The sequence below is a fragment of the Echinops telfairi genome, unplaced genomic scaffold (assembly GCF_000313985.2).
Source record: "Echinops telfairi isolate 266 unplaced genomic scaffold, ASM31398v2 ScPeMD7_18;HRSCAF=68, whole genome shotgun sequence".
In the NCBI taxonomy this organism is placed as follows: Eukaryota; Metazoa; Chordata; class Mammalia; order Afrosoricida; family Tenrecidae; genus Echinops; species Echinops telfairi.
Genome location: NW_022103915.1, coordinates 97,544,283 through 97,564,769, shown reverse-complemented (window position 1 = coordinate 97,564,769; position 20,487 = coordinate 97,544,283). Strand labels below are relative to the sequence as shown.

The 20,487-nt window shown below is 54.6% G+C and overlaps 1 protein-coding gene across 1 annotated transcript; it reads left to right on the top strand.

Moving 5' to 3' along the window:
* Window positions 1–717: 717 nt before the first annotated feature.
* On the top strand, window positions 718–20,449 carry LOC101650582 (1-phosphatidylinositol 4,5-bisphosphate phosphodiesterase beta-2). The gene is made up of 24 exons (XM_004712750.2): window positions 718–938; window positions 4,500–4,577; window positions 5,181–5,249; window positions 5,823–5,963; window positions 6,108–6,187; window positions 6,275–6,328; window positions 6,440–6,515; window positions 12,602–12,702; window positions 12,892–13,058; window positions 13,156–13,302; window positions 13,478–13,635; window positions 13,886–13,968; window positions 14,211–14,295; window positions 14,892–15,054; window positions 15,187–15,299; window positions 15,439–15,535; window positions 16,649–16,733; window positions 16,858–16,982; window positions 17,437–17,591; window positions 18,005–18,169; window positions 18,729–18,828; window positions 19,318–19,422; window positions 19,577–19,674; window positions 19,815–20,449. The coding sequence occupies exons 1-24, from the start codon at window positions 855–857 to the stop codon at window positions 20,019–20,021; spliced, it is 2,736 nt and encodes a 911-aa protein (XP_004712807.2). The 5' UTR covers window positions 718–854; the 3' UTR covers window positions 20,022–20,449.
* The last annotated feature ends 38 nt before the right edge of the window (window positions 20,450–20,487 follow it).

Sequence of the window (20,487 nt, the reverse complement as noted above, 5' to 3'; positions counted from 1 at the left end):
AACCCAGGGGTGGCTGGCGGCCAAGGATTGCTCCAGCCACGCTGTGTGCAGAGCAGTGGAAGGAGGTTCCAGGTCTGATGCAGGCCCAGCAGGCCCAGAGGAGGGAGTCACAGGTGGGGGTGAGGGGTGATGGTTTCTCTTGCTCCTAATTTTCATGGGGCGGAAGCATTGAGTCAGGGGAGCTGGATGTCCAGGGAACTTTGCTTATTCAAAACACTCAGCCCCAGATGGGGCCTGTCCCACCACCCTCAACTCCTGCCTCCGAGGTGGTCCCAGGTTCTCTCATAGCCTCCTGACAGCCGCCCCACCCTGTCTCTTGCTTCAAACCTCATTCCTGTGGGCGCTTCTTCACCTGGTGAGCTCCTTGCACCCTCCCCTCAGTTCAGGTCTTCTGGACCAGCTCCGCTATTGCTCCTTCCCCAGCACTCCGCCCCTCTGCATCCGAACAGGGCCTGCACCTGCAAGGGGGATGCCCGGGCGGGGGGACTGGCTGGGCTGCATGATCTGCTTTTCAGCCCTGCACCGCCTAGAGAAGGAAGCCCAGCGAGCAGGAAGTGTAGAGGCAGCGGGTGAGGGCGGGGGCTTCCAGGAGAGAAGCCCAGCCTCCCCAGGCAGGAGCAGTGACCGCAGCCCCCACTGTAGGCAGGGCAGGAGGAGGCTGATTTACAAGGCAGATGGGACCCTGGCCGAAGCCATCAACCCTGCACCCAGCCACGCCATCATCCCGTGGGCTATAAGAGCACCCAGACTTCCGGATCAGCTCATGACGGGTGCCATGTGAGCTTGGCACGGCCCCCCTCCTTGCTTCCTTCCTAGGCCCACCCAGCCTCTCCAAAGAGGGACACATTGGTGCCATGTCTCTGCTCAACTCTGTGCTGCTGCCCCCAGAGGTGAAGGCCTACCTGAGTCAAGGGGAGCGCTTCATCAAATGGGACGATGTGAGTGAGTGGAGGGGGGCAGGCACCCCTGCCAAGCACCTAGAGGGTGGGGGCGGGGCTGCAGTGGGGGCTTTGTCAGGGCTGGTGGGCTGGTTTATGTCTGCTGGGAAGCCGGCGCCTGTGTGGGCTGGCCAGACCTCACACAACTGGTGGCTGGGTAAACAAACGTGGGGTGAGGGTTTCCACACAGGGCAGCACCAGCCCAGAGCGGTGGCGTTGCTGCTCTGGGCCTTTGTGGCCGAGCCAGGCTCTCTGTCTGGGTTTCAGAAGAAGGTGGTCAGAGGAGGTACTTTTTTGGGGGTGTCTAGGTCTGTCTCTTCCCTGGAGCCTCACCAAGAGCTGGAGTGGTTGGTTGCTCTGGGTCTGGGCTGAGCACGAATGGAAAGGGAAGCATGTCTCAGAACTGAGGCAGGGCAGACGCACAGGGGACCCCCTCGCACTGGTGAGGGTGGGTCCCAGACTGGAATCCCTCCTCCTCCCCGCTCACCCTGGGCCTACCCCAGAGCTGTCCCATTGTCCTGAGCTGCTGTGGGGGCAGCCACAAGAAGGTCCCCTACACCTCCAAGGGACAACTGGAGGCCTCTGCTCCTGGGGGTCGGCCCAGGGACTGCTGGACATCCGCTTCCCCTTGCTGGGCTCAGCCTGGTGCCGGCCGCCCACCCGCCCAAAGGCATGTTGGGAAGACATGATTCGGCCCTGCCCACGGTCTCTACCACGTTGTCCACTGCCTTGCAAGTTGGGGGGTCTGGCTCTCATCCACTGTTCCTCTGGGGCCCTGCAAATGGTGCCTTAGGTCAAGGGTCCTTGCCAGTGGGTGGGGAAACAATCCGTAGACTTTGCTTTGAGGAGGGGCTCCTGCTAGATTGACTCCCTTTGGGGCTGAAAGACCAGGCAGAGAAAGTTGGGGGGTGGAGCTGGGGGAGGGGGGAACATGACCTTTTTGGCTGACTTCTCTATCTTAGTGGGTCCAGTAGGGGACTCTGAGCCTGGGAGTTCAGGCCAGCTGGGGCCCCAGGCCATTCAGGGCTGGGCTTGCCCTGACTCCAGGGAGAGGACCCTGTGGGGAGACGCTTCCTGCCTCCTTGGGAACAGGACAGACCTTCTGGTTGAGGTGGAGTGCTGGTGGCATGGCGATGGCATGGCCCAGGAGCCAGTGAGGGAAGTGACTCAGAATGAAAAATGAAGCGGCCCCTCTCAGTTCCTCTGGGCAGTACGTGTGGCCCCACTGAGTGGAGGATCACAATAGGTGGGGCATGCTCCAGAAGGGGGCCTTCTCCGAAGGCCAGTACCCACGTCCCTGGCCACAGCCTTACCCTCTAAAACAGGGCACCACGGGCGTCCCCGGATCCCTCAACTCCCACGAGTAGCACCTCCCACATCTGCTCCCTCGGGGACTCGTGCCTGTGAGGGTCTACTCAGGTTGTCCACGCAGCAAGAGTCAACAAATGACATGGGACGGAGCCAGGGTTGAATCAACGCAACCTACTAGGTGTGATCAAGCCCTGATTTTATCTCACCCTTCAATGTGGATTGGGTGGGAGCCAAGAGCATGCTCCCTTGGCTCTTGGGGCAAAGAAGCAGTATTGTGGTCTCTTCTTGTCACCCACCCCAGTCCAATTTCAGAGCCTCGTTATAATCTAAACCCCAACCCTCCTTGAGAGTAGCATCTTCTCGCCCCCTCCCCCTAGGGATGCTCTCAGGTGGCTGTAGGGGTTCAAAAAAAGGGTCTGCCACTGGCTCGCCTTCTGAGCCTGGTGGACGCTTGTGGCTGATCTTTTCATGGGTGGGCACTTTTGGGGAGTCTTGAGAGACAAGCCACTCTACCCTCCTCCACCTCCCGGAGCGAGAGATGTCCTATTTAAGGGCCCGCTGGACAACTTAACTCGAGTCTCACTCCTAACTGCTTCATTCATTTTCTGAGCCCTTGAACCCTCGTCCATCTAGGAGCCCAGACCAGCTTCCTCTCCCACGGGCCCACTCCGGCCCGGCTGACAGGCATGCGCCCATGGCCCGGGCACAGGGTGGGCTCAACGCTCATCCAACAACTTCTTTTCTCCACTCATTGCTCTCTGAGCCCTTCTCTCACAGAGCCAGCAGAAGCACTCCAAGGACAATAGAGACCTGTGACTGGGCTGGAGAGGAGGGGCCAGGGACTGTCCTCCGTCCTTGGCGAGGGAGGAGACCCCAGAGCTCACCACCCAGCTTTCTCCAAACTTAGCCTCTCCCTGCGGAACGTTCTCTTCCCTCCACACTCTGATGTTTCCCACTGCGCCCCTGGTCAGTTCTCCCGGTCTGGTTTGATAGGCAGCTATGATTGTAGGCCTTGTCAGGGGCCTTGGAGGCAATGCCAGTTTCAGTATCAGGTCGTTTACACCTGAGACACCATTAGAATGAAAGACAGTGGTGCCCGTGGATCAGCGCTTGGCGGCTAACCAGTGTGTCGGCGGTTTGGACTCACCAGCTGCCCCACGGGAGAAAGATGTGGCAGTCTGTCTTGGAAACCCTATGGGGGCAGTCCTCTGTGCTCTCGGGCCTCGATGAGCAAGGGCAAGGGGCTGAGTGGAATAGGGATGTAGGATGTTTCGTTCGCTCACAAGTTCTCTTGCTCAGCAAACCTGGAGCACAAGACTCATGGTCCAGCAGAGGTCGGCTCCTCAGGGGCTCACGGGACTGTGGGCGGGGCTGTAGGCCAGCTCCGTCCCCACCCCCCCAACCAATGGCCACAGCATATTTTCAGGGGAGGTTTTTCAGGAGAGGTGAGACTTGATTGGGTCTTTGATGTCTGTCTCAGGGAGGGGAGGTTTGAGGGGTGGGTGTCTAGGCTTGGGGTGAGAACGCATTTGGGTGGGTCGGGGGCAGCTCCTGGAGGGAAGCACAGGCCTAGTGAGTCTGGGGCTGGTGTGCAGGGCCTTGGATGCAGGCATGGGAGTTGGAGTCCCTGGCTCTCCCTGTGGGCAGCTCCCCTGAGTGGTGGCAGTGCGTCATAGAGAGAGACGTTCTATCCCTTTGGCCAAGTGGGGGCCCTTGCAAAGTGGCTGACGTCGGGGCCGAGACCCTCCTCCTGCCTATTCCTTGAGAGGACAACGGGAAGTACCTTCGGATTTCCAGGACAGACACCTCCTAAGGCAGTGGTGCTCAACCTTCCTAAGGCCGCGACCCTTTAACACAGTTCCTCATGTTGTGGTGACCCCCCCAACCATAGAATTATTTTCGGGTTTTTTTTAATCGTTTTATTAGGGGCTCATACGACTCTTATCACAATCCACACATACATCAATTGGGTAAAACACATTTGTACATTCATTACCCTTGTCATTCTCAAAACATTTGCTCTCTACTTAAATCCCCGGCATTGCTACTTCCTAACTGAAATTTGCTACTGTGATGAATCGGGTGACCCCTGGGAAAGGCTCTTTCAGCCCCTAAAGAGGTCGCAACCTACAGGTTGAGAGCCATTGTCCTAAGGGGATGTGAACCCCTAACGTACTGCCTGAGTCAGCCTGGGCCAAGGAAGCTCAGCCTCAGGTCTCAGAGCAAAGAATGGACTCCTTCTCTCTGCAGGAAACGACCATTGCCTCTCCGGTTATCCTCCGAGTGGAGCCCAAGGGCTATTACTTATACTGGACGTATCAGAGTAAGGTGAGGCAGCCCCTCCCTGCCGGGCTCTGAGGCTCAGAACACTCCAGTTTCCCCAGTGAGTCAAGGCAGGTGGTGTTGTGGAAGACCAGGCTTTTAGAAGGACCTGAAAGGGTGGCTCTGGGGCTAGTCTGTGGACAGGGGCTGTCCCTAGGACCTGCAGGGAGATGTAGTCATTGTAACCCATGGCTGTCTAGGGCCCAGGTGCTCTAGCTTGACCATCTCCTGGGGAACGAGAGAAAGGGCTGGGGCCGAAGGGCGATTGTTTGCCGCTCCTTCGGGTGACTTGAGTGAGAGGTCTCCACTGTTGGGAGGAGGAAGGGAATGGGAGCCTGGGGCGAGTCCAGGGTGGAGCAGGCCACAGACGTGGGTGATTCCAGTGGCCAGGGAAGGCACCGGAAGAGAGCTTGAGTAGCGGCAGAGGCCCGTGAGTGGGAGGATCTGATTGGTGGATAGGGCTGGAAGCTGGGCTCTGGGACGCCTCAGTTGGTCTTCGTGTCCAGAAAGGGCAATTCTGAGAGAGTGTGGCGGTCCCTCCTCCCTGTCCCTCCTTTATGAACCTGACCTTTCCACCCACGCCCCTTCTGTGTGGGGGGACTCCCTTAGGAGATGGAGTTCCTAGATATCACCAGCATCCGGGACACTCGCTTTGGGAAATTTGCCAAGATGCCCAAGGTAGGTGGACCTGGAGCACCCCAGACTCAGGGTGGCTCCCCAGCCCTCCACCAGGTTCTTGGGGTGAGATCTGGGGCCCCTGCAGGAGTTGGGTGCCTGGTTCTCTAAAGCAAAGGGGAGGATTCCTGTACAGCCCCCCAGGACCCCAACCCTGAGCCAAGGAAGTGGTGTGGCTACTCCTGGCCTTGCCTGGACTGAGTCTCAGAACGAGGGCCCCGTGTTGAGACTCGGGGATGAGGGCCCAGATTCTGCCCTAAGAACACCCCAGACTGTGGCTGCTTTGCCTGTATTTGCCTGATGCTGGTAGGAAAATCAGAGGAAGAGATTGGAGGGAAGCAACAGTCCCTAAGCCTGGGAGCCAGTCTATCTTCAAACAAAAACTGGCAAACAAACTGCACAGGACACACCTGCTGGCTTGGTTCCTCTCTTCTGTGGACTTCTCTCTCCTAGGCCAGTCCCTGGAATTGGGAACAGGAAGAGGTGGAGGGAAAGGGAGGGTCACCCAGGCAGCGAGGGAAGCATGCCCCCCTCCCCACCCCCATACGGCCTGTGTTGGCTGCTTGCTTGCTGCAGAGCCAGAAGCTCCGGGACGTCTTCAACATGGACTTTCCCGACAACAACTTCCTGCTGAAGACGCTCACGGTGGTGTCTGGCCCCGACATGGTGGACCTCACCTTCCACAACTTCGTCTCCTACAAGGAGAACGTTGGCAAGGTGTACCAGGGAGCACCTGGCCTAGGGCTTGGCACCTAAGGGTGGCCTGGATTTCTGAGAGACACAGGCCTGGCTGGGCTGCAGGGGGTGGAGGGTTTTACCATGTGGTCCGTGGCCTGACCACTGTCCTCGATGATCTCGCAGGCCTGGGCTGAAGACATACTGGCCTTGGCCAAGCATCCGTTGACCACCAACGCCCCCCGCAGCACCTTCCTGGATAAGATGTAAGTGCCTGCCAGCCTAGTCTCTGCGCTCGGGGCTAAGCGGGCCCGCCCTAGCAGGGCCCTGACAGGCCTCTTTCTGCCCACCAGCCTGGTGAAGCTGAAGATGCAGCTCAATCCGGAAGGGAAGATCCCGGTGAAGAAGTGAGCCTCCCCCGACTCCTTCCTCACGCTTCCATATCCTGAGCTCCCCAGACTCGTCTTTCCCCAGCACTGACCCCTGCCTCTGCCTGCCATCTCTCTGCCCTCCTTTAGTTTCTTCCAGCTGTTTCCCGCAGACCGCAAGCGGGTGGAAGCGGCCCTCAGCGTTTGCCATCTTGCAAAAGGCAAGGTGAGAAATTCCCTCCCCCGGCTCACTCCCAGGATTCTCGGCTCCCTCTGGGCCAGCCAGGGTGGGAGAACAATTTGGGAAGAGCAGGACGGCATCTTAGTTCCAGTCAGGGGCCTGACATGCCAATTCCCCACAAGCCACTGGTGGCTGATCTTGGGCAGACTCAACAGGCTGGTCCGGAGAGCATCCCCCGCTGGAGGGCAGGGGTGGGGTTTGGTGGGATGTGTTTAGGACAAGCAGTAGCTTCAGGAGTGAGAGAGTGAGTGTGTGAGTGTGTGTGAGTGCGTTTGCCTGGAGCAGTGCAGGAAGGTGCACTGGAGGCAGCCTGTTGCGATCCGGAGGGGGGCACTTTCTGCCGCGTCTAAGGGCAGAAGAGGTACAGGGTAGTGCAAATGGCTAGTGGCTGGCAGTGCCCTGCCGGCGGTACCACGAAAGAAAGGCCTGAGATCTTTCCCGTGAAGGGAATTGTGAAGGTGCCGAGGAGCCAATACAACTCATAACAAGCCCATTGTGCCCCGAGGGAGACTGGGCCAGAGAGAGTTTTCTGGGCTGTTATCTTTAAGGAGGTCCATCGCCAGACGTCCCCCCACAGAGCTACAAGTGGGGTTCACAGAGAAGACCTTTCAGTCAGCAGCCAAGGGCTTCATGGTTGTGTCACTAGGGGCTCGTTTCGGTTAAGCTCTCCGGCAAGAGAGCCCCCAGTTCAACTGGGGCACGCGTGGGCTCCATGCATCAGAATTCACCCTACACGAGGTGCGGAGAAGCAGCAGAGCGAAGGGTAGAAGCGCCAGGCCAATGGAGTTCAGCTCAACCCAGGAAGCCCTTTGTGTTCCTATCGTTTTAATTGGGCCGTTAATGGTTCACTGCAATGAGTCCTACGCAGGGTTGTCCCATAAAATGCCTTATGCTAATTACAAAGAAGAGGCTCCGGACAGATGATGTGTTCTGAGTCAGGAGCTGTGCTTGGGGAGAGGCGTGGATCTCAGGCCCCTCTCCGCCCTGAGCCGGTGACTTATGGACGGCCCAACCTGCCTCCCATGGACTATTCCTCTGAGTAAGAACTGGGCGGGTTATAAATAAATAAAACAAAGGTCCTGTTGGTTATCTGTCTACACGAACCCCAAAAGGAACTTTCCCCGTAGCGACAGTTGGGCAGAGCTGTGGCGTCAATCACAGGCTACAGGTGAGGGGCCCGGTGGGAAGGACTCCTGCTCAGGCCCTACAGCCAGCACCATCCCCCCCACCACCCCCCCATGCTCACCTGCCCTCCTGCCCCTCAGCCCTGCGCTCGCCTGAGGCCTCCTGACTGATCCCTTCTTCTTGTGTCCCAGTTGAGGCCACTGACCTATCTGTGCGTGGAGCTGTCTTTTCACTCCGGTAAAGAGTTACAGTCTTGGAAACCCACAGGGTTTCCTGTCCTAGAGGGTCGCTGTGAGTCAGCTTCAACCCAGTGGCTCACCTGCCTAGAGCCATGCATTCACCTTTCCTGGCAGAGACTGGAAAGGCATGAACTCTGAAAGCGACTCATCTAGTTTCTGTTTCTATTTCTCTGGATGTGCCACCTCTGGGCAGTCCCTATCAACGGAGCCAGGCAGATGTGGCCCCGTGTGTCTGCCTCCTCTCGCTCAGCCTCACATCTTCCAGGTTCGTCCATGTTGAGCGTGCGCCGCGCAGGGCGGACAGTTCCTTCGGAGGGCTCTGGCATACTTTATCGGTCAGCTGGTGGACATCTGTGTTGTTTCCACTTTTTGGCATTTAGGAATAATGTTGGCATTTCGTGGGGACCTGTGTTTGCTTGCCTCTCGAGTTTGTGCCTCTGGATGGGACTGCTGGGTCTGACGCTAACCGTTTCGGGAACCGTCTGGTTTCTGAAGAGACGATGTCATTTTGCAGTCCCTTCAGTCATGCTGGCGGGTTCCAAAATCCTTCACATCTCTGTCAACACCGGTCATTGTCTGTCTTTTCATTTTTTTCTTTCAGCCATCCTAGCGGGTAGTGGTGGAGCCCTGGTGGAGTAGTGGCTACTTGTTGGGCTGCAATCTGCAAGGTCAGCAGTTTGAAACCACCAGGCCCTCCTCAGGAGAAAGATGGGGCTTTCTGCGCCAGTCAACAGTCTCAGTGTTAGAAACTCAACGGGTGAAATTCTGTCGTATATATGAGTTGGTGTTGACTTGACAAGGGGGTTGAGTTGTTTTTTGTCTTGAATGGGTAGTGAAGTTACATCTAGTTGTAGTTTTGATTTGAATCCCCTTGATGTCTGTTTCCTTGTAAACTGGCTATTCAAATCCAAATTCCAGTTTGCAGTTGGGTTATGTGTCCTCATATTCTTTAATTCTACGGTTTCTTTAAGTATTGTGGATACCATTTCTTTATTAGCTATCTGATTTGCAAATAGTGCATCACATTTTGTGGTGTGTCTTCCTTTTCTTTTGTTGGCTTGTCTTTATTTTCTTGATGGTGTCTATTGAAGCACACATGTCTAAAAATGTGACGCAGCCCAATTTATCTATTGTGTACTTAAAGAACAAGCTACCACTTGTGCTTTGGTGTTATATCTAAGAAGCCATCGTCTATCTAATTCAAAGTCATTAAATTTTACCCCGATGTTTTCTTCTAAGACTTTTATATTCAGGTTTCGATTTATAGTTATGTTTGATTTTTAGTTTAATTTTTTTGTATTTGATGTGAGGTAGAGATCCAGCTTCATTCTGTTGCATATGCAATTATCTGAGCACCACTTGCTAAAATCAGGAGCCCTGGTGGCATAGTAGTAATGCGTAGGGCTGCTAACCACAAGGAATTCAAGGTTGGTCCCGCATACAAAAATCATATAAATAGAATACTACTTTACTATACTAATAGAGGGAGAAAGCAAACACATGTAAGTAGAACTATCCTCTGTCAAACCCATTTATATTCATGGGTGCAGTCCCGTTGGCCCTTCCCCACCTGTTCAGCTTGTGTGTCTGTCTCCATAGCTACCTGGAGATTGGTACTATTGCTGTTACTGCAGGCTTCTGTACGGAACCGTTTTCACCTTTTTGTCACCGTTCACTCTTGTGTGCCTCCCAGTGGATTTCTTAGGCTCTTCTACATACAAGACCATGTCATTGGCAAATAAAGATAGCTTCATTCTTCCTTTTTAATCTATGCATTTTATTTATTTTCACCGGTTACTCATTGTCCTCTCTAGAGCCTTCAGCACACATTTAAGTAGAAATGATAAGAGGATCCTATTGAGTAGAAGAGGCAAGAGCAGACATTGTCGTCTCAGTCCTCTTTTAGGGGAACGAAACATTCAAACGTGTACCATTCAGTATGTTAGTGTAGATTTTTCATAGATGTCCTTTCTTAAGGTGGGGGAGTTCCCTTCAATTTCTGGCTTGTGGCATGTTTTTATCATGAAGCGGTTGGACATTTGTCAACTGTCTGTTCTTTGTCTCTGAGAATCGAGGTCCTGTCTCCTTGCCCTTTCATGTATCACTGTCACTCACTAGCTCACTGCCAGAGTCGATGCTGACTCGTGGGGGCCCTCCAGGACAGGGTGGAACTGCCCCTGTGGGCGTCTGAGACCGTAACTCTTGATGGGAGCAGGAAGCCGTGTCCTCTCTTTATTCATATAGAAGATTAATGTTCCACTGACATGATTTTTTTTGTATGTTGAACTAACCTTGAATTCCTAGGATAAACTCCACTTGGTCGTGGTGTATAATCCTTTCCATGTTCATTTTGCATTCTGACTGTTTAGAATTGTTGTTTCTATATTCACAAGGGCATTCGGCTGTCGTTTTCTGACGAAGTTCCATGATTTTAGTATTGAGATGGCACGAACCTGACACAATGAGTCGGAAGATCTTCTCTTTTCTTTTTTTAAAGAGCTAATGAAGGATTGATATTAATTCTTTCCTGTTTGGTTTAATTGAAGCAAAGCCATTTAGATTGGGGCTTTTATTTGTGGAAAGTTTTCCAATTACTAATGTGATCTTTTTTCTTATTTTAGGTCTACTTATATTTCCCATTTCTTCTTGAGTTAATTTTAAGTAGTCTGTGTCTTTCTAGAAATATGTCCATTTCCTCTATATTATCTCCTTTATTGATATAAAATTGTTCAGAGGATTTCCTTATAACCCTTTTAATTTCTATAAGGTTGATAACAATGTTCCCTCTTTTGCTCCTAACTTTATTTATTTATTATCCTAACCCGCTTTTATTGTCACTTCATCTGCATATCATGTAATTCAACAGTTCAATCATGTCAAGAAGAGGTGTACAATCATTATCACAGTAAATTTAGGGTGTTTTCTTCTTTCTTATACTCATTGGTTTATTTTTCTTTAAATTGTAGCAAAAATATACACAACAAAGCATTTTCCAATCCAACAACTTCTACGTGTATAATTCAGTGCCATTGATTGTACTCTTCTTGCTGTGCAATCATTATTGATATCCTTTTCCAAATTATTGCACCCATGACCATAAACTCAATGCCCCCTAAGCAAAAACTCTTCCTCCTTCTTTTCAGTAGTTTTCTTTATATAAAATTCACGTATCATAAACTTCCATAGTAAATCCACTTTTAAAAAGAGTTGTATGGACACCATCACAATCAGTTCTGGTGCTCCCCTCTCCTGCTCTTAATTTTAGTTGATTTTTCTCTCTTTGGTCAATCTAACTAACATTTGTCATTTTGTCTCTATTTCTGTTGATTTCCTTGATTGCTTTATTTTATTTGTTTTTTATTTTAATTGTTTTATTTGTTATTTATTTTAATTGTTTCTGTCTAATCTTTATTATTTCGTTCCTTCTGCTTGCTTTGGGTGTAGTTGGAGCTTCTTTTTTCAAATTTCTTAAGTTAGAAGGTTAAGTTATTGCTTTGAGAGCTTTCTGCTTTCTTAATATAGGCACTTACAACTATAAGTTTCCCATGAACACTGCTTTAGATGCATCCTGTAAGTTTTGGCATATTGAGTTTGTCATTCATTTCAAAACATCTAATTTCCCTACTGATTTTTTTCCCTTTGACCTATGGTTTAATTTCTATATTTGTGAATTTTTCAAGTTATCTTCTGGTATTGAGTTCTAATTTCATTTCACTGTGACTAGAGACCATATTTTGTATTATCTCAGTCTTTCAAATTCATTGAAATCTGTTTGGTAGCTTAGCATGCGATCTCTCTTGGAGGATACTCCATGTGCCCTTGAAGAACGAGCACTCTGGTTTTGTGCACGGAGTGTTCCACAGTATCTACTACGTTTGCAGTGTTCAAGTCCTCTGTTCCCTTTTCCATATTCTGCCAAGCCGGTCTCCCCATTACTGACAGTGGGGCATTCGGGTCTCTAGCTGTAAGTATCAAGTTGTTTGTTTCTCCCTTCAATTCTTCACTCTCTTGCTTTGTGTATTTTGGGGTTCTGTTGTTAGGGGCACGAGCCTTGGTGACACTGTTGGGTAAGATCAGTGGTTCAAACCCACCCGCCGATCCACAGGAGAAAGATGAGGCTGTCTGCTCCTGTAAAGACTGATAGCTCAGAAACCCTATGCAGAGTCACGATGAGTCAGAAACGACACAATGGCAATGGAGTGTGCTGCTTGTTTGGTGTACATGTGCTTATGTTGAACGAACTTCTGTTTGATAATGTGTTCTCCATTCAAGAAGAGGAAACCACTGCCCTGGCAAGAGCACCACTCAGTTCTAGCATCTCTTCTTCTTTGTTCTGGTCCTTCTTAGTCCTAACCCAGCACCTGGTTTAAGACGAGCTGTTGTCCGAATCCAGAAACAAAGCAAACCAGCAAACTCTCCTTTTTGCTTAGATGAGGGTTTCTATTCCTGTAGAAGTTTCCAGTCTCAGAACCCCACAGAGGCAGTTCTACCCTGTCCCTAGTTTGCTGTGAGTCAGAATCGACTCGATGGCAGTGCGTTTTTTAAATTTTATCATGGTTTTGAGAAGTGGGTGCTCAGGGTGTGCCCAATGCTCCTCTGTCTGCCCTGAGCCTCTCCCAGAGCGGGGCCTGGTTTGTGTTTTTGTTTTTTAGCTTTGAAAAGATGAGAGCAGGGATGATGTTTTTAAAAATTCTTTCCATTCCCCAGAATGACGCCATTAATCCTGAGGACTTCCCAGAATCTGTCTACAAGAGCTTCCTCATGAGCCTCTGTCCTCGGCCCGAGATAGACGAGATTTTCACTTCCTAGTGAGCTGCTGGGGCTGGGACTGGCATGGGGGAGGGGATCTGGGGAGTAATCGCTTCCTTTTGTGTTGGCCAGCCGGCAGGCCAGGCCACCAGCTAACTGTGCTGGGAATCTGGAGGCTCCACCCAGGAAGGCCATCGTGTTCCTAGGCCCAGTGAGAACAGACCTGAGCTCCTCTCTCTGGTCCACAGTCATGCCAAGGCCAAACCCTACATGACCAAAGACCACCTGACCAAGTTCATCAACCAGAAGCAGAGGGACCCACGGCTCAACTCCCTACTGTTCCCACTGGCACGGCCTGACCAGGTGCAGGGCCTCATTGAGAAGTATGAGCCCAGTGGCATCAACGTGCAGAGGGGTGAGGACTCAGGACTCGGGGAACCCCTCACCCACGGTGCTCCTGTCCTGCCCCAGAAGAAACTGGGCCACAGCCCTGACGATGGCTTCTCTTCCAGGTCAGCTGTCACCGGAGGGCATGGTCTGGTTTCTCTGTGGGCCAGAGAACAGTGTGCTGGCCCAGGACAAGCTACTGCTTCACCAAGACATGACTCAGCCACTCAATCATTACTTCATCAACTCCTCACACAACACCTACCTGACAGGTAGCCCTGGCCACCTTGCTGAGCTCTCCCTTTGTGGGCGCTGCCCATATTCCCGGAATCCTAGACAGGGTTGGCTGACACGTTGGCAGATCCTGCCAACAGGACAGCCTGGGATGGCGTGGGGTCAGGGAGACCAGGATGCCCGTGATCAAGGTGTCTGCTCCCTCCTGTGCAGGCAGCCAGTTCTCCGGCCTTTCCTCGGCTGAGATGTACCGCCAGGTGCTGCTGTCCGGCTGCCGCTGCGTGGAGCTGGACTGCTGGAAGGGGAAGCCCCCGGATGAGGAGCCCATCATCACCCACGGCTTCACCATGACCACGGACATCTTCTTCAAGGTATGAGGCTTGCGGGGTGGAGAGGGCTGGTGGGGAGGCCCTAGGCAGAGTCCCGGGCCAGAAGCTCTTCAGGGTGGCAGTAGGAGGCTAGAGGAGAGGAATGACTGGGTGGCCTTGAACTCGTGTGAGGACCAGGGAGGGACCCAGTTGTGTGTGTGTGTGTGTGTGTGTGTGTGTGTGTGTGTGTATGTGTGTGTGTCAAAACTGAAAGTCTGGAGCTCCTCTTCAACCGAGTCCTCCTTTCCTCCAGGAAGCCATTGAAGCGATCGCAGAAAGTGCTTTTAAGACCTCCCCCTACCCTGTCATCCTGTCATTTGAAAACCACGTGGACTCGTATGTGTTCAGACTCAGCTTCCTGACTGCCCCGCCTCTCTCCCAGCCCTGCCTGGCCCATGGTCATTTCCTCCAGCTCTTGCCTTGGTCTCCACATAATCCCCTTGAAACCTCTTGAGATCTCTGGCCTGTGGCCCTGCCCCCCTGACCTCCTGAGCCCCTGATCTTGGTCATGAAGGGCCCAGAGCACGGACAGAGTTGGGGGCTGGATTGATAAACCCCACCCCCTACCCCCTCCACAGACCCCGCCAACAAGCTAAGATGGCCGAATACTGCCGGACAATGTTTGGGGATATGCTGCTCACAGAGCCCCTGGAAAAGTTCCCGGTGAGGGAGTAGGGGGGAGGGCTTCTCTGTGGGGCATCAGGGCTTGGGAACCCAGGGCAGGGTGGGTCCCAGGTTACACAAGGGGAGGCTGGGGTTCCTTTGGGAGGGGCAGGGGGCTAGGAGCCTCACATCCATCATAGGTCACGTGCTGTGCTGGGCTTTGGGGGTAGCTAGTCTCTGTCCTCAGGGTGTTTGCCTTTTGGGGGGAAGACAGACAAGACACCGGGCCACAGTAACCTGGGGACAGCCATGGGGGGGCTTGGGGAGTCCTAGGACCCAGTCCCGGGCCCAGGGCAGGCTTTCTGGGGGATGTGATGGCAGAGTTGAAACCTGAAGGACACAGTGGATTTATTTAGGTAAGAACGCGCCAAAAGTATCCTGGGCAGGTGGAACAGCACCTATAGTCGAGAGAGAACACCACTGCTGGAGGAACTGGGTCAAGTTGGGTCAGGCAAGAGTTCAGTGTACGACTGAGGATAGGGAGTGACAAGGCCAGAGAAGTCCGTGGGGGCCGGGGGAGCATGGCTTGCTATGGAGGAGTTGGGCTGCACTTTGAATTGGGGTACTGGGTGCTGCCCCTTTCTTCCCTCCTGCAGTTAAAACCAGGCACCCTGCTGCCCAGCCCCGAGGACCTCAAGGGCAAAATCCTCATCAAGAACAAGAAGCACCAGTCTGCTGGCTGCAAAGCCCCCAGAGAGGAGCCTGGTGGGGAGGAGGAGGGCAGCTGCCCTCCCCAAGTCCCCGGGGGCGATGACACAGGTAAGTCCACCCCCAGTGAGGGTCTGGAATTGGACCCGGGGCTGAGCCTGGAGAAGGCATGCCAGGGAGTCAGCTGGATGCTGGGGGTCCCCCACCCCCACCCCGCCAAGCTGACCGAGTTATGGGGGACAGCATGGCCTGGTGAGGAAGGGGCTGAGCTGGAGGAGGAAGAGGTAGCCGAGGAAGAGGAGGAGGAGTCTGGCAGCCTGGATGAAGAAGAGATTAAGAAGATGCAGTTGGATGAGGTACAGACGTGGGGGCTAGCCCCAGGACCCTTCCCTGTCCTCCGGGGCAGAGCTCCTCTGGGGTCAAGGGTGGGGAGGTGGAGTGGGAGTGTGGAGCCGAGCTCCTGGTCTCTCTCCACCCTCCTCCCTCCTCCCCAAGGGCACAGCAGGCCTGGAAGTGACAGCTTACGAGGAGATGTCCAGCCTCGTCAACTACATCCAGCCTACCAAGTTCATCTCCTTTGAATTCTCCGCCCGTACGTGAGCCCGAGGTGGTGGTGGGTGTGGCAAAGCGGGGTGGGGGAGCAGGAGATTAGGCAGGATTCAGCAAATGGTCATGAAGTGTGTCCGGAGACCAGGGGCAGCTTGCTGGGTGGCGATGAGAAGACAGAGTACTTGGATTCAGGGCCCTGCTATAAATATCCAAGCGAGGATTCAGGTGGAGGCTCGTTCAAGTGGCGGTGGCTCCTAGCTTCCCTGCATCGTACTAAGGAATCCTGTATGGCGTGTGTCCATGAAAGGCCGTCTATGACAGGACACCACAGCCCAGCCAGCCTGGTTCTCCTGTAACGTCCCGTGTGTGCAGGGGCTCAAGGGCTGAGCCACGAGTTCAGCCCTCCCGAGGCTAAGTTGTGCTCTGGGCTAGTCCAACCCTCGAAGCCCTGGTTCTGGGGGCTGAGGCTTCTGGGGACAGCCAGAGAAACCAGACAAACAGATCCATCCTCTTGCCCCCTTCATCGTCAGTGTCCACCTCTGTACTTTATGTTTCTAATCTTCGGGGGACGCATGCACAGTGCAGTCCCCACTCACTCCTGGGACGCGGGCCCGGCCTGTGTGCCTTTCTGTAGCTTCTGCCCTGCCGGGTCCACCACGACAGTGCCTCTCATCCCCGCACCCTCAGGCCGTGCACACCCACAACGGGCTCTACTGGGTGGACCCCTCTCAGCCCGTGTGCTCAGCCATAGCTTCTGGGGGGCTCCCTCCTGGAGCACATCCCAGTGTGAGATCACACTACAAAGCCACAGCGTGCCCCGGCTTCCGGGACACTTCTTCAGCACACTCCCACACGTCCCTTCTCCAGGACAATGGTGTGTACCCTCATTCTCTGAGGCCATGACATGCACCCTCATGCTCTAGGACATGGCACCCTCCCCCCCTCACATACACCCTGTACATGTCCACTGCACATGCCCTGTGCCCAGGGCACTCACTCTTGACACACAGATCCGCACACACTACCCCTCCCCTCTAGGCTCCGGGCCCTCAGGTCCCAGGGGGAATGCTGGGTGGGAGGCTCCCCTAGGCTGTAGGGAGCTGCCCCAAAGGGCAGAGCAAGGCTGATGTGGACCCCACCTTCCTCCCCGATACAGAGAAGAACCGGAGCTATGTCATCTCCTCCTTCACGGAGCTGAAGGCGTACGAGCTGCTCTCCAAGGCCTCTGTGCAGTTTGTGGAGTATCCTTGAGGCCTGCCGGCCTGGGGCAGGGCTGGGGAGGGCCTGCAGGCAGGGCTTCCTGAGTGGGCAGTTGGAAGCCTCTGGTGCTGGCAGCCTGGGCCATGTTCCTGAACTCGGGGGCAGCTACAACAAGCGCCAGATGAGCCGAATTTACCCCAAAGGCACCCGTGTGGACTCCTCCAACTACATGCCACAGATGTTCTGGAATGCCGGGTGCCAGATGGTCGCCCTCAACTTCCAGACGATGGGTAAGGGCATTCTAGGCCCCCAAGACCCTGCTCTGGGCCCCTCCACCCCCCACCCCCCGCCCTCCTCTCACCTTCACCTGACCCCCTGGGGAAGTCTTTAAGAAGACTGGGGTGCTCTGATGGTTGATGGAGGCTTTGGGGCCCGCCAAGTGTGAGTGTTTGGGGCACATTAGTGTATTGGCTCAGGCTGATGGGGTCATCCAGGTCGTAGTATGCACACATGTGATGTAGTCAAGGGGCTGGAGCGGATCGGGCTCCTTTGGCCTGTATTTCTACCTGCCCTCACTGGGAGCTGGCAGACTGGTTCTGGAGGGGACATGGGCCAAGGATCAGGATGAGCCATGGGAAACCATCTCTCTCGCAGTCCACCCAACTGTCAGTCCATTCACAAGCCAGGGCAGGTAGGGTGCGGAAGTGGAGACTGCGTGCAGACCGAGCGCCCCTGTTCCCCTAGACCTGCCCATGCAGCAGAACATGGCGCTGTTTGAATTCAACGGGCAGAGTGGCTACCTCCTCAAACACGAGTTCATGCGCCGGCCGGACAAACAGTTCAACCCCTTCTCGGTGGACCGCATCGATGTGGTGGTGGCCACCACCCTGTCTATTACGGCAAGACCCGGAGCCACAAGAGTGGCTGGGAGGGACGGGATCTTGAGGAGAAGGATACAGCGGCCGTGCCCCACCATTCCCACCCCCCACCCCCATATCCCAAAAACTTCAGCCCCAGCCAGTTCCATGCAGTCGCAAGTTGCCTTGGAAACTGCCTCCTCCTCAGCACGGAGGCTGCCTCTTGGTTGCCCGTGGATACCAAGGGGAAGGGCTGATGCTGGGGAGGGGAGGGGAGCAAAGTGGGCACAGGGTGGCAGCCAAGCCCTGGTGCTGGCGGAGGGAAGACTGCACCCCTTCCCTGGGTGCCAGGGATTAGCCGGTCACGGTCGGACGTGTGGAGGCTCCAGTGATAGGAGGCCCGAGGCCCTGAGCCTGGGCTGGGGGCTAACTGCCATGGTGGGTCCTGCCCCCAGGTGATCTCAGGGCAGTTCCTGTCAGAGCGCAGTGTGCGCACCTACGTGGAAGTGGAGCTGTTCGGCCTTCCCGGGGATCCTAAGAGGCGCTATCGCACCAAGCTGTCCCCCTCTCCCAATTCCATCAATCCTGTCTGGAAAGAGGAGCCCTTTGTGTTTGAGAAGGTGGGGCGCTAGGGCCGGCACGGCTCTTCCCTTCCCTCTTGGCTTCCACTCACAGGAAAGAAGAAATAAAGCCAGTTCCTTCAGCCTCCTCCTCCTCCCCCTTCTGGGTTTCCAGAGAACAAAAACCGAATTTACAGAAGTTTATGTAGTGGGCAGGCGTGTGTGTGTGTGTGTGTGTGTGTGTGTGTGTGTGTGTGTCCCACACTGGGTTTAGAGACAGTGTGTGTGTGTGTGTGTGTGTGTGTGTATGTCCTGCGCTGGGTTTAGAGACAGACTTGTGAATTCTCAGCCCAGGGTGCCTGGGCATCAAACCTCGGGGATCTTTCGATCCTATCCTGTACCTGTTGGCACGGAGTCCTCTGAGCCAGGGGCTGCGTCTCCAGCCCTTCTCCTCTGGGGGACCGTTTGTTGTGAGGATGTCTAAGCATGTGGCCTCCCTCTCTGTCGGTCCTCACCATCTGCTATGTGCTCAGACTGACCCTTGGGCTTCTGGAGCCAGGGAGGGGGCAGACGGGCCCCTCTTCCTTTCCCGGCAGCCTGCTTTCTCTGGCTCTCTCAGATCATGATGCCCGAGCTGGCCTCCCTCAGGGTGGCCGTGATGGAGGAAAACAGCAAGTTCCTCGGACAGCGTATCCTCCCCATCAATGCGCTGAACTCCGGTAAGAAAAGGGGTCCTCCTCCCCGTTCCCCGAGGGTCTGCGACCCAAACCAGCATCAGAAGGTGGGGGCCCCAAGACTTTGCCTAACCCCCCAACACGTTAGCAGCCATAAGGGTGGGACAGGAGCGGTGACTCTCCAGAAAATGGACACAGGTGGGGACTAGACCTAAGAAACAGGAAAGGAAAAAAAGAAACAGGAACGGTGAATTTCTGAAACTGGCTGGGGCAGTTTCCCAAGTGGCTGACATTTATGGGACACAAGATGCCCAAAGGGCTTTTTCACACATCTTTAGTTCATTCTACAAGAACCACACATGTGGCAGACATTATGATCCTCCTCTCAGAGAGGGAAAATGACCTGCCCGAGATGACACAGCCGGGAAGGTGCAGAACCAGGACTTGGATGGCTTGGGGACTGGGCGACTCTGCCCCAGGGCAGTGCAGAGTTAGACTGGGCTGTGGCTCATCGCACCCCATGCTGTCCACCAGGGTACCATCACCTGTGTCTGCACAGTGAAAGCAACATGCCCCTTACCATGCCTGCACTCTTCATCCTCCTGGAGATGAAGGACTATGTTCCCGACACCTGGGCAGGTAAGAGACCCATGGCATGCTGGGAGCTCCAGGCTGCCCTTCTACCCCAAACCCCACCAGCCTCGATGGGGGTGGGGCAGGAGGAAGGGGTGAGGCCAGGAAGAGGCTCCCATGTAATCTCCATATCCTCCTCATGATGCCCCTATGCACCCAGATCTCACCGTGGCCCTGGCCAACCCCATCAAGTTTTTCAGCGCCCACGATAAGAAGTCTGTGAAGCTCAAGGATGCCATGGGTGAAGGCCTGCCGGAGGTCTGTGCTGCCCGGCTGACTGCCAGGGGCACACAGACACGTTGCCTTCTCAGTGGGAAGATGGCATGGGCGCTGGGTCCCCGGCTCCTGGAGGAAGGGCACCATTAGAGTCACTTTCTTAACCCACTGTCCCTACACAGAGGCCCTTCTCGTCCAAGAGTCCAGCCAGTGGCCAGGTCAACGGGGCATCCGCGCCCAACAGTAACGGGGCAGCAGGTATGCACTTCGGGCCCCCCACCCACTTGGAGGGCCTCCACCCTGTCTGCATTCAGGACACATGCTGGCCTGACCATCCCCAAAGCCCAAACTCAGCCTCAGACAGTCCGTTTGGACCCCGGTGGCAATAGTGGGTTATGAGTTGGGCTGCTAACCACAAGGTCAGCGGTTCAAAACCACCAATCGCTCTGCGCGGGAGATAGATGAAGAGTCTACTCTCCTGAAGATTCACAGCCTCGGAACCCCCTAGGGGGCAGTTCTGCTCTGACCTTTGGGGTTGCCATGAGTCCTGAGCCTGGGAATGGCTCTTGAAAATAAATTAATCAGTAAGCCTTTTCTTGGGAGGGAAGTGAGGGCCCGTGCCTGGCCCCTCTACCCTGAAGCTTGACACCTCTACCCTGGGCTGGATGAATGCGCTGCAAGGGGCAGAGCCTTCGACCTCTGGCGGGCTTGAGCGCAGTCAAAGGGGTCCCCAGACCACCAGCCAGTCCACCTTGTGGCTCTTGCAGCAGCCCGGGCCAAAGGCAAGGAGGAGACCTCAAAAGAAGTTATTGGTAAATTGGGGGCTTGGGGGATGAACCTGGGACGGGGCTGGGG

What these genes read in the sequence shown, in the direction of transcription:
- LOC101650582 (XM_004712750.2), top strand. Translation starts at nt 855, where the DNA reads ATGTCTCTGCTCAACTCTGTGCTGCTGCCCCCAGAGGTGAAGGCCTAC. An exon ending in ACTGGACGTATCAGAGTAAG is followed by an intron (nt 4,578 to 5,180) that starts GTGAGGCAGCCC and finishes GGACTCCCTTAG; the next exon opens with GAGATGGAGTTCCTAGATAT. An exon ending in CCACGGACATCTTCTTCAAG is followed by an intron (nt 13,636 to 13,885) that starts GTATGAGGCTTG and finishes CCTTTCCTCCAG; the next exon opens with GAAGCCATTGAAGCGATCGC.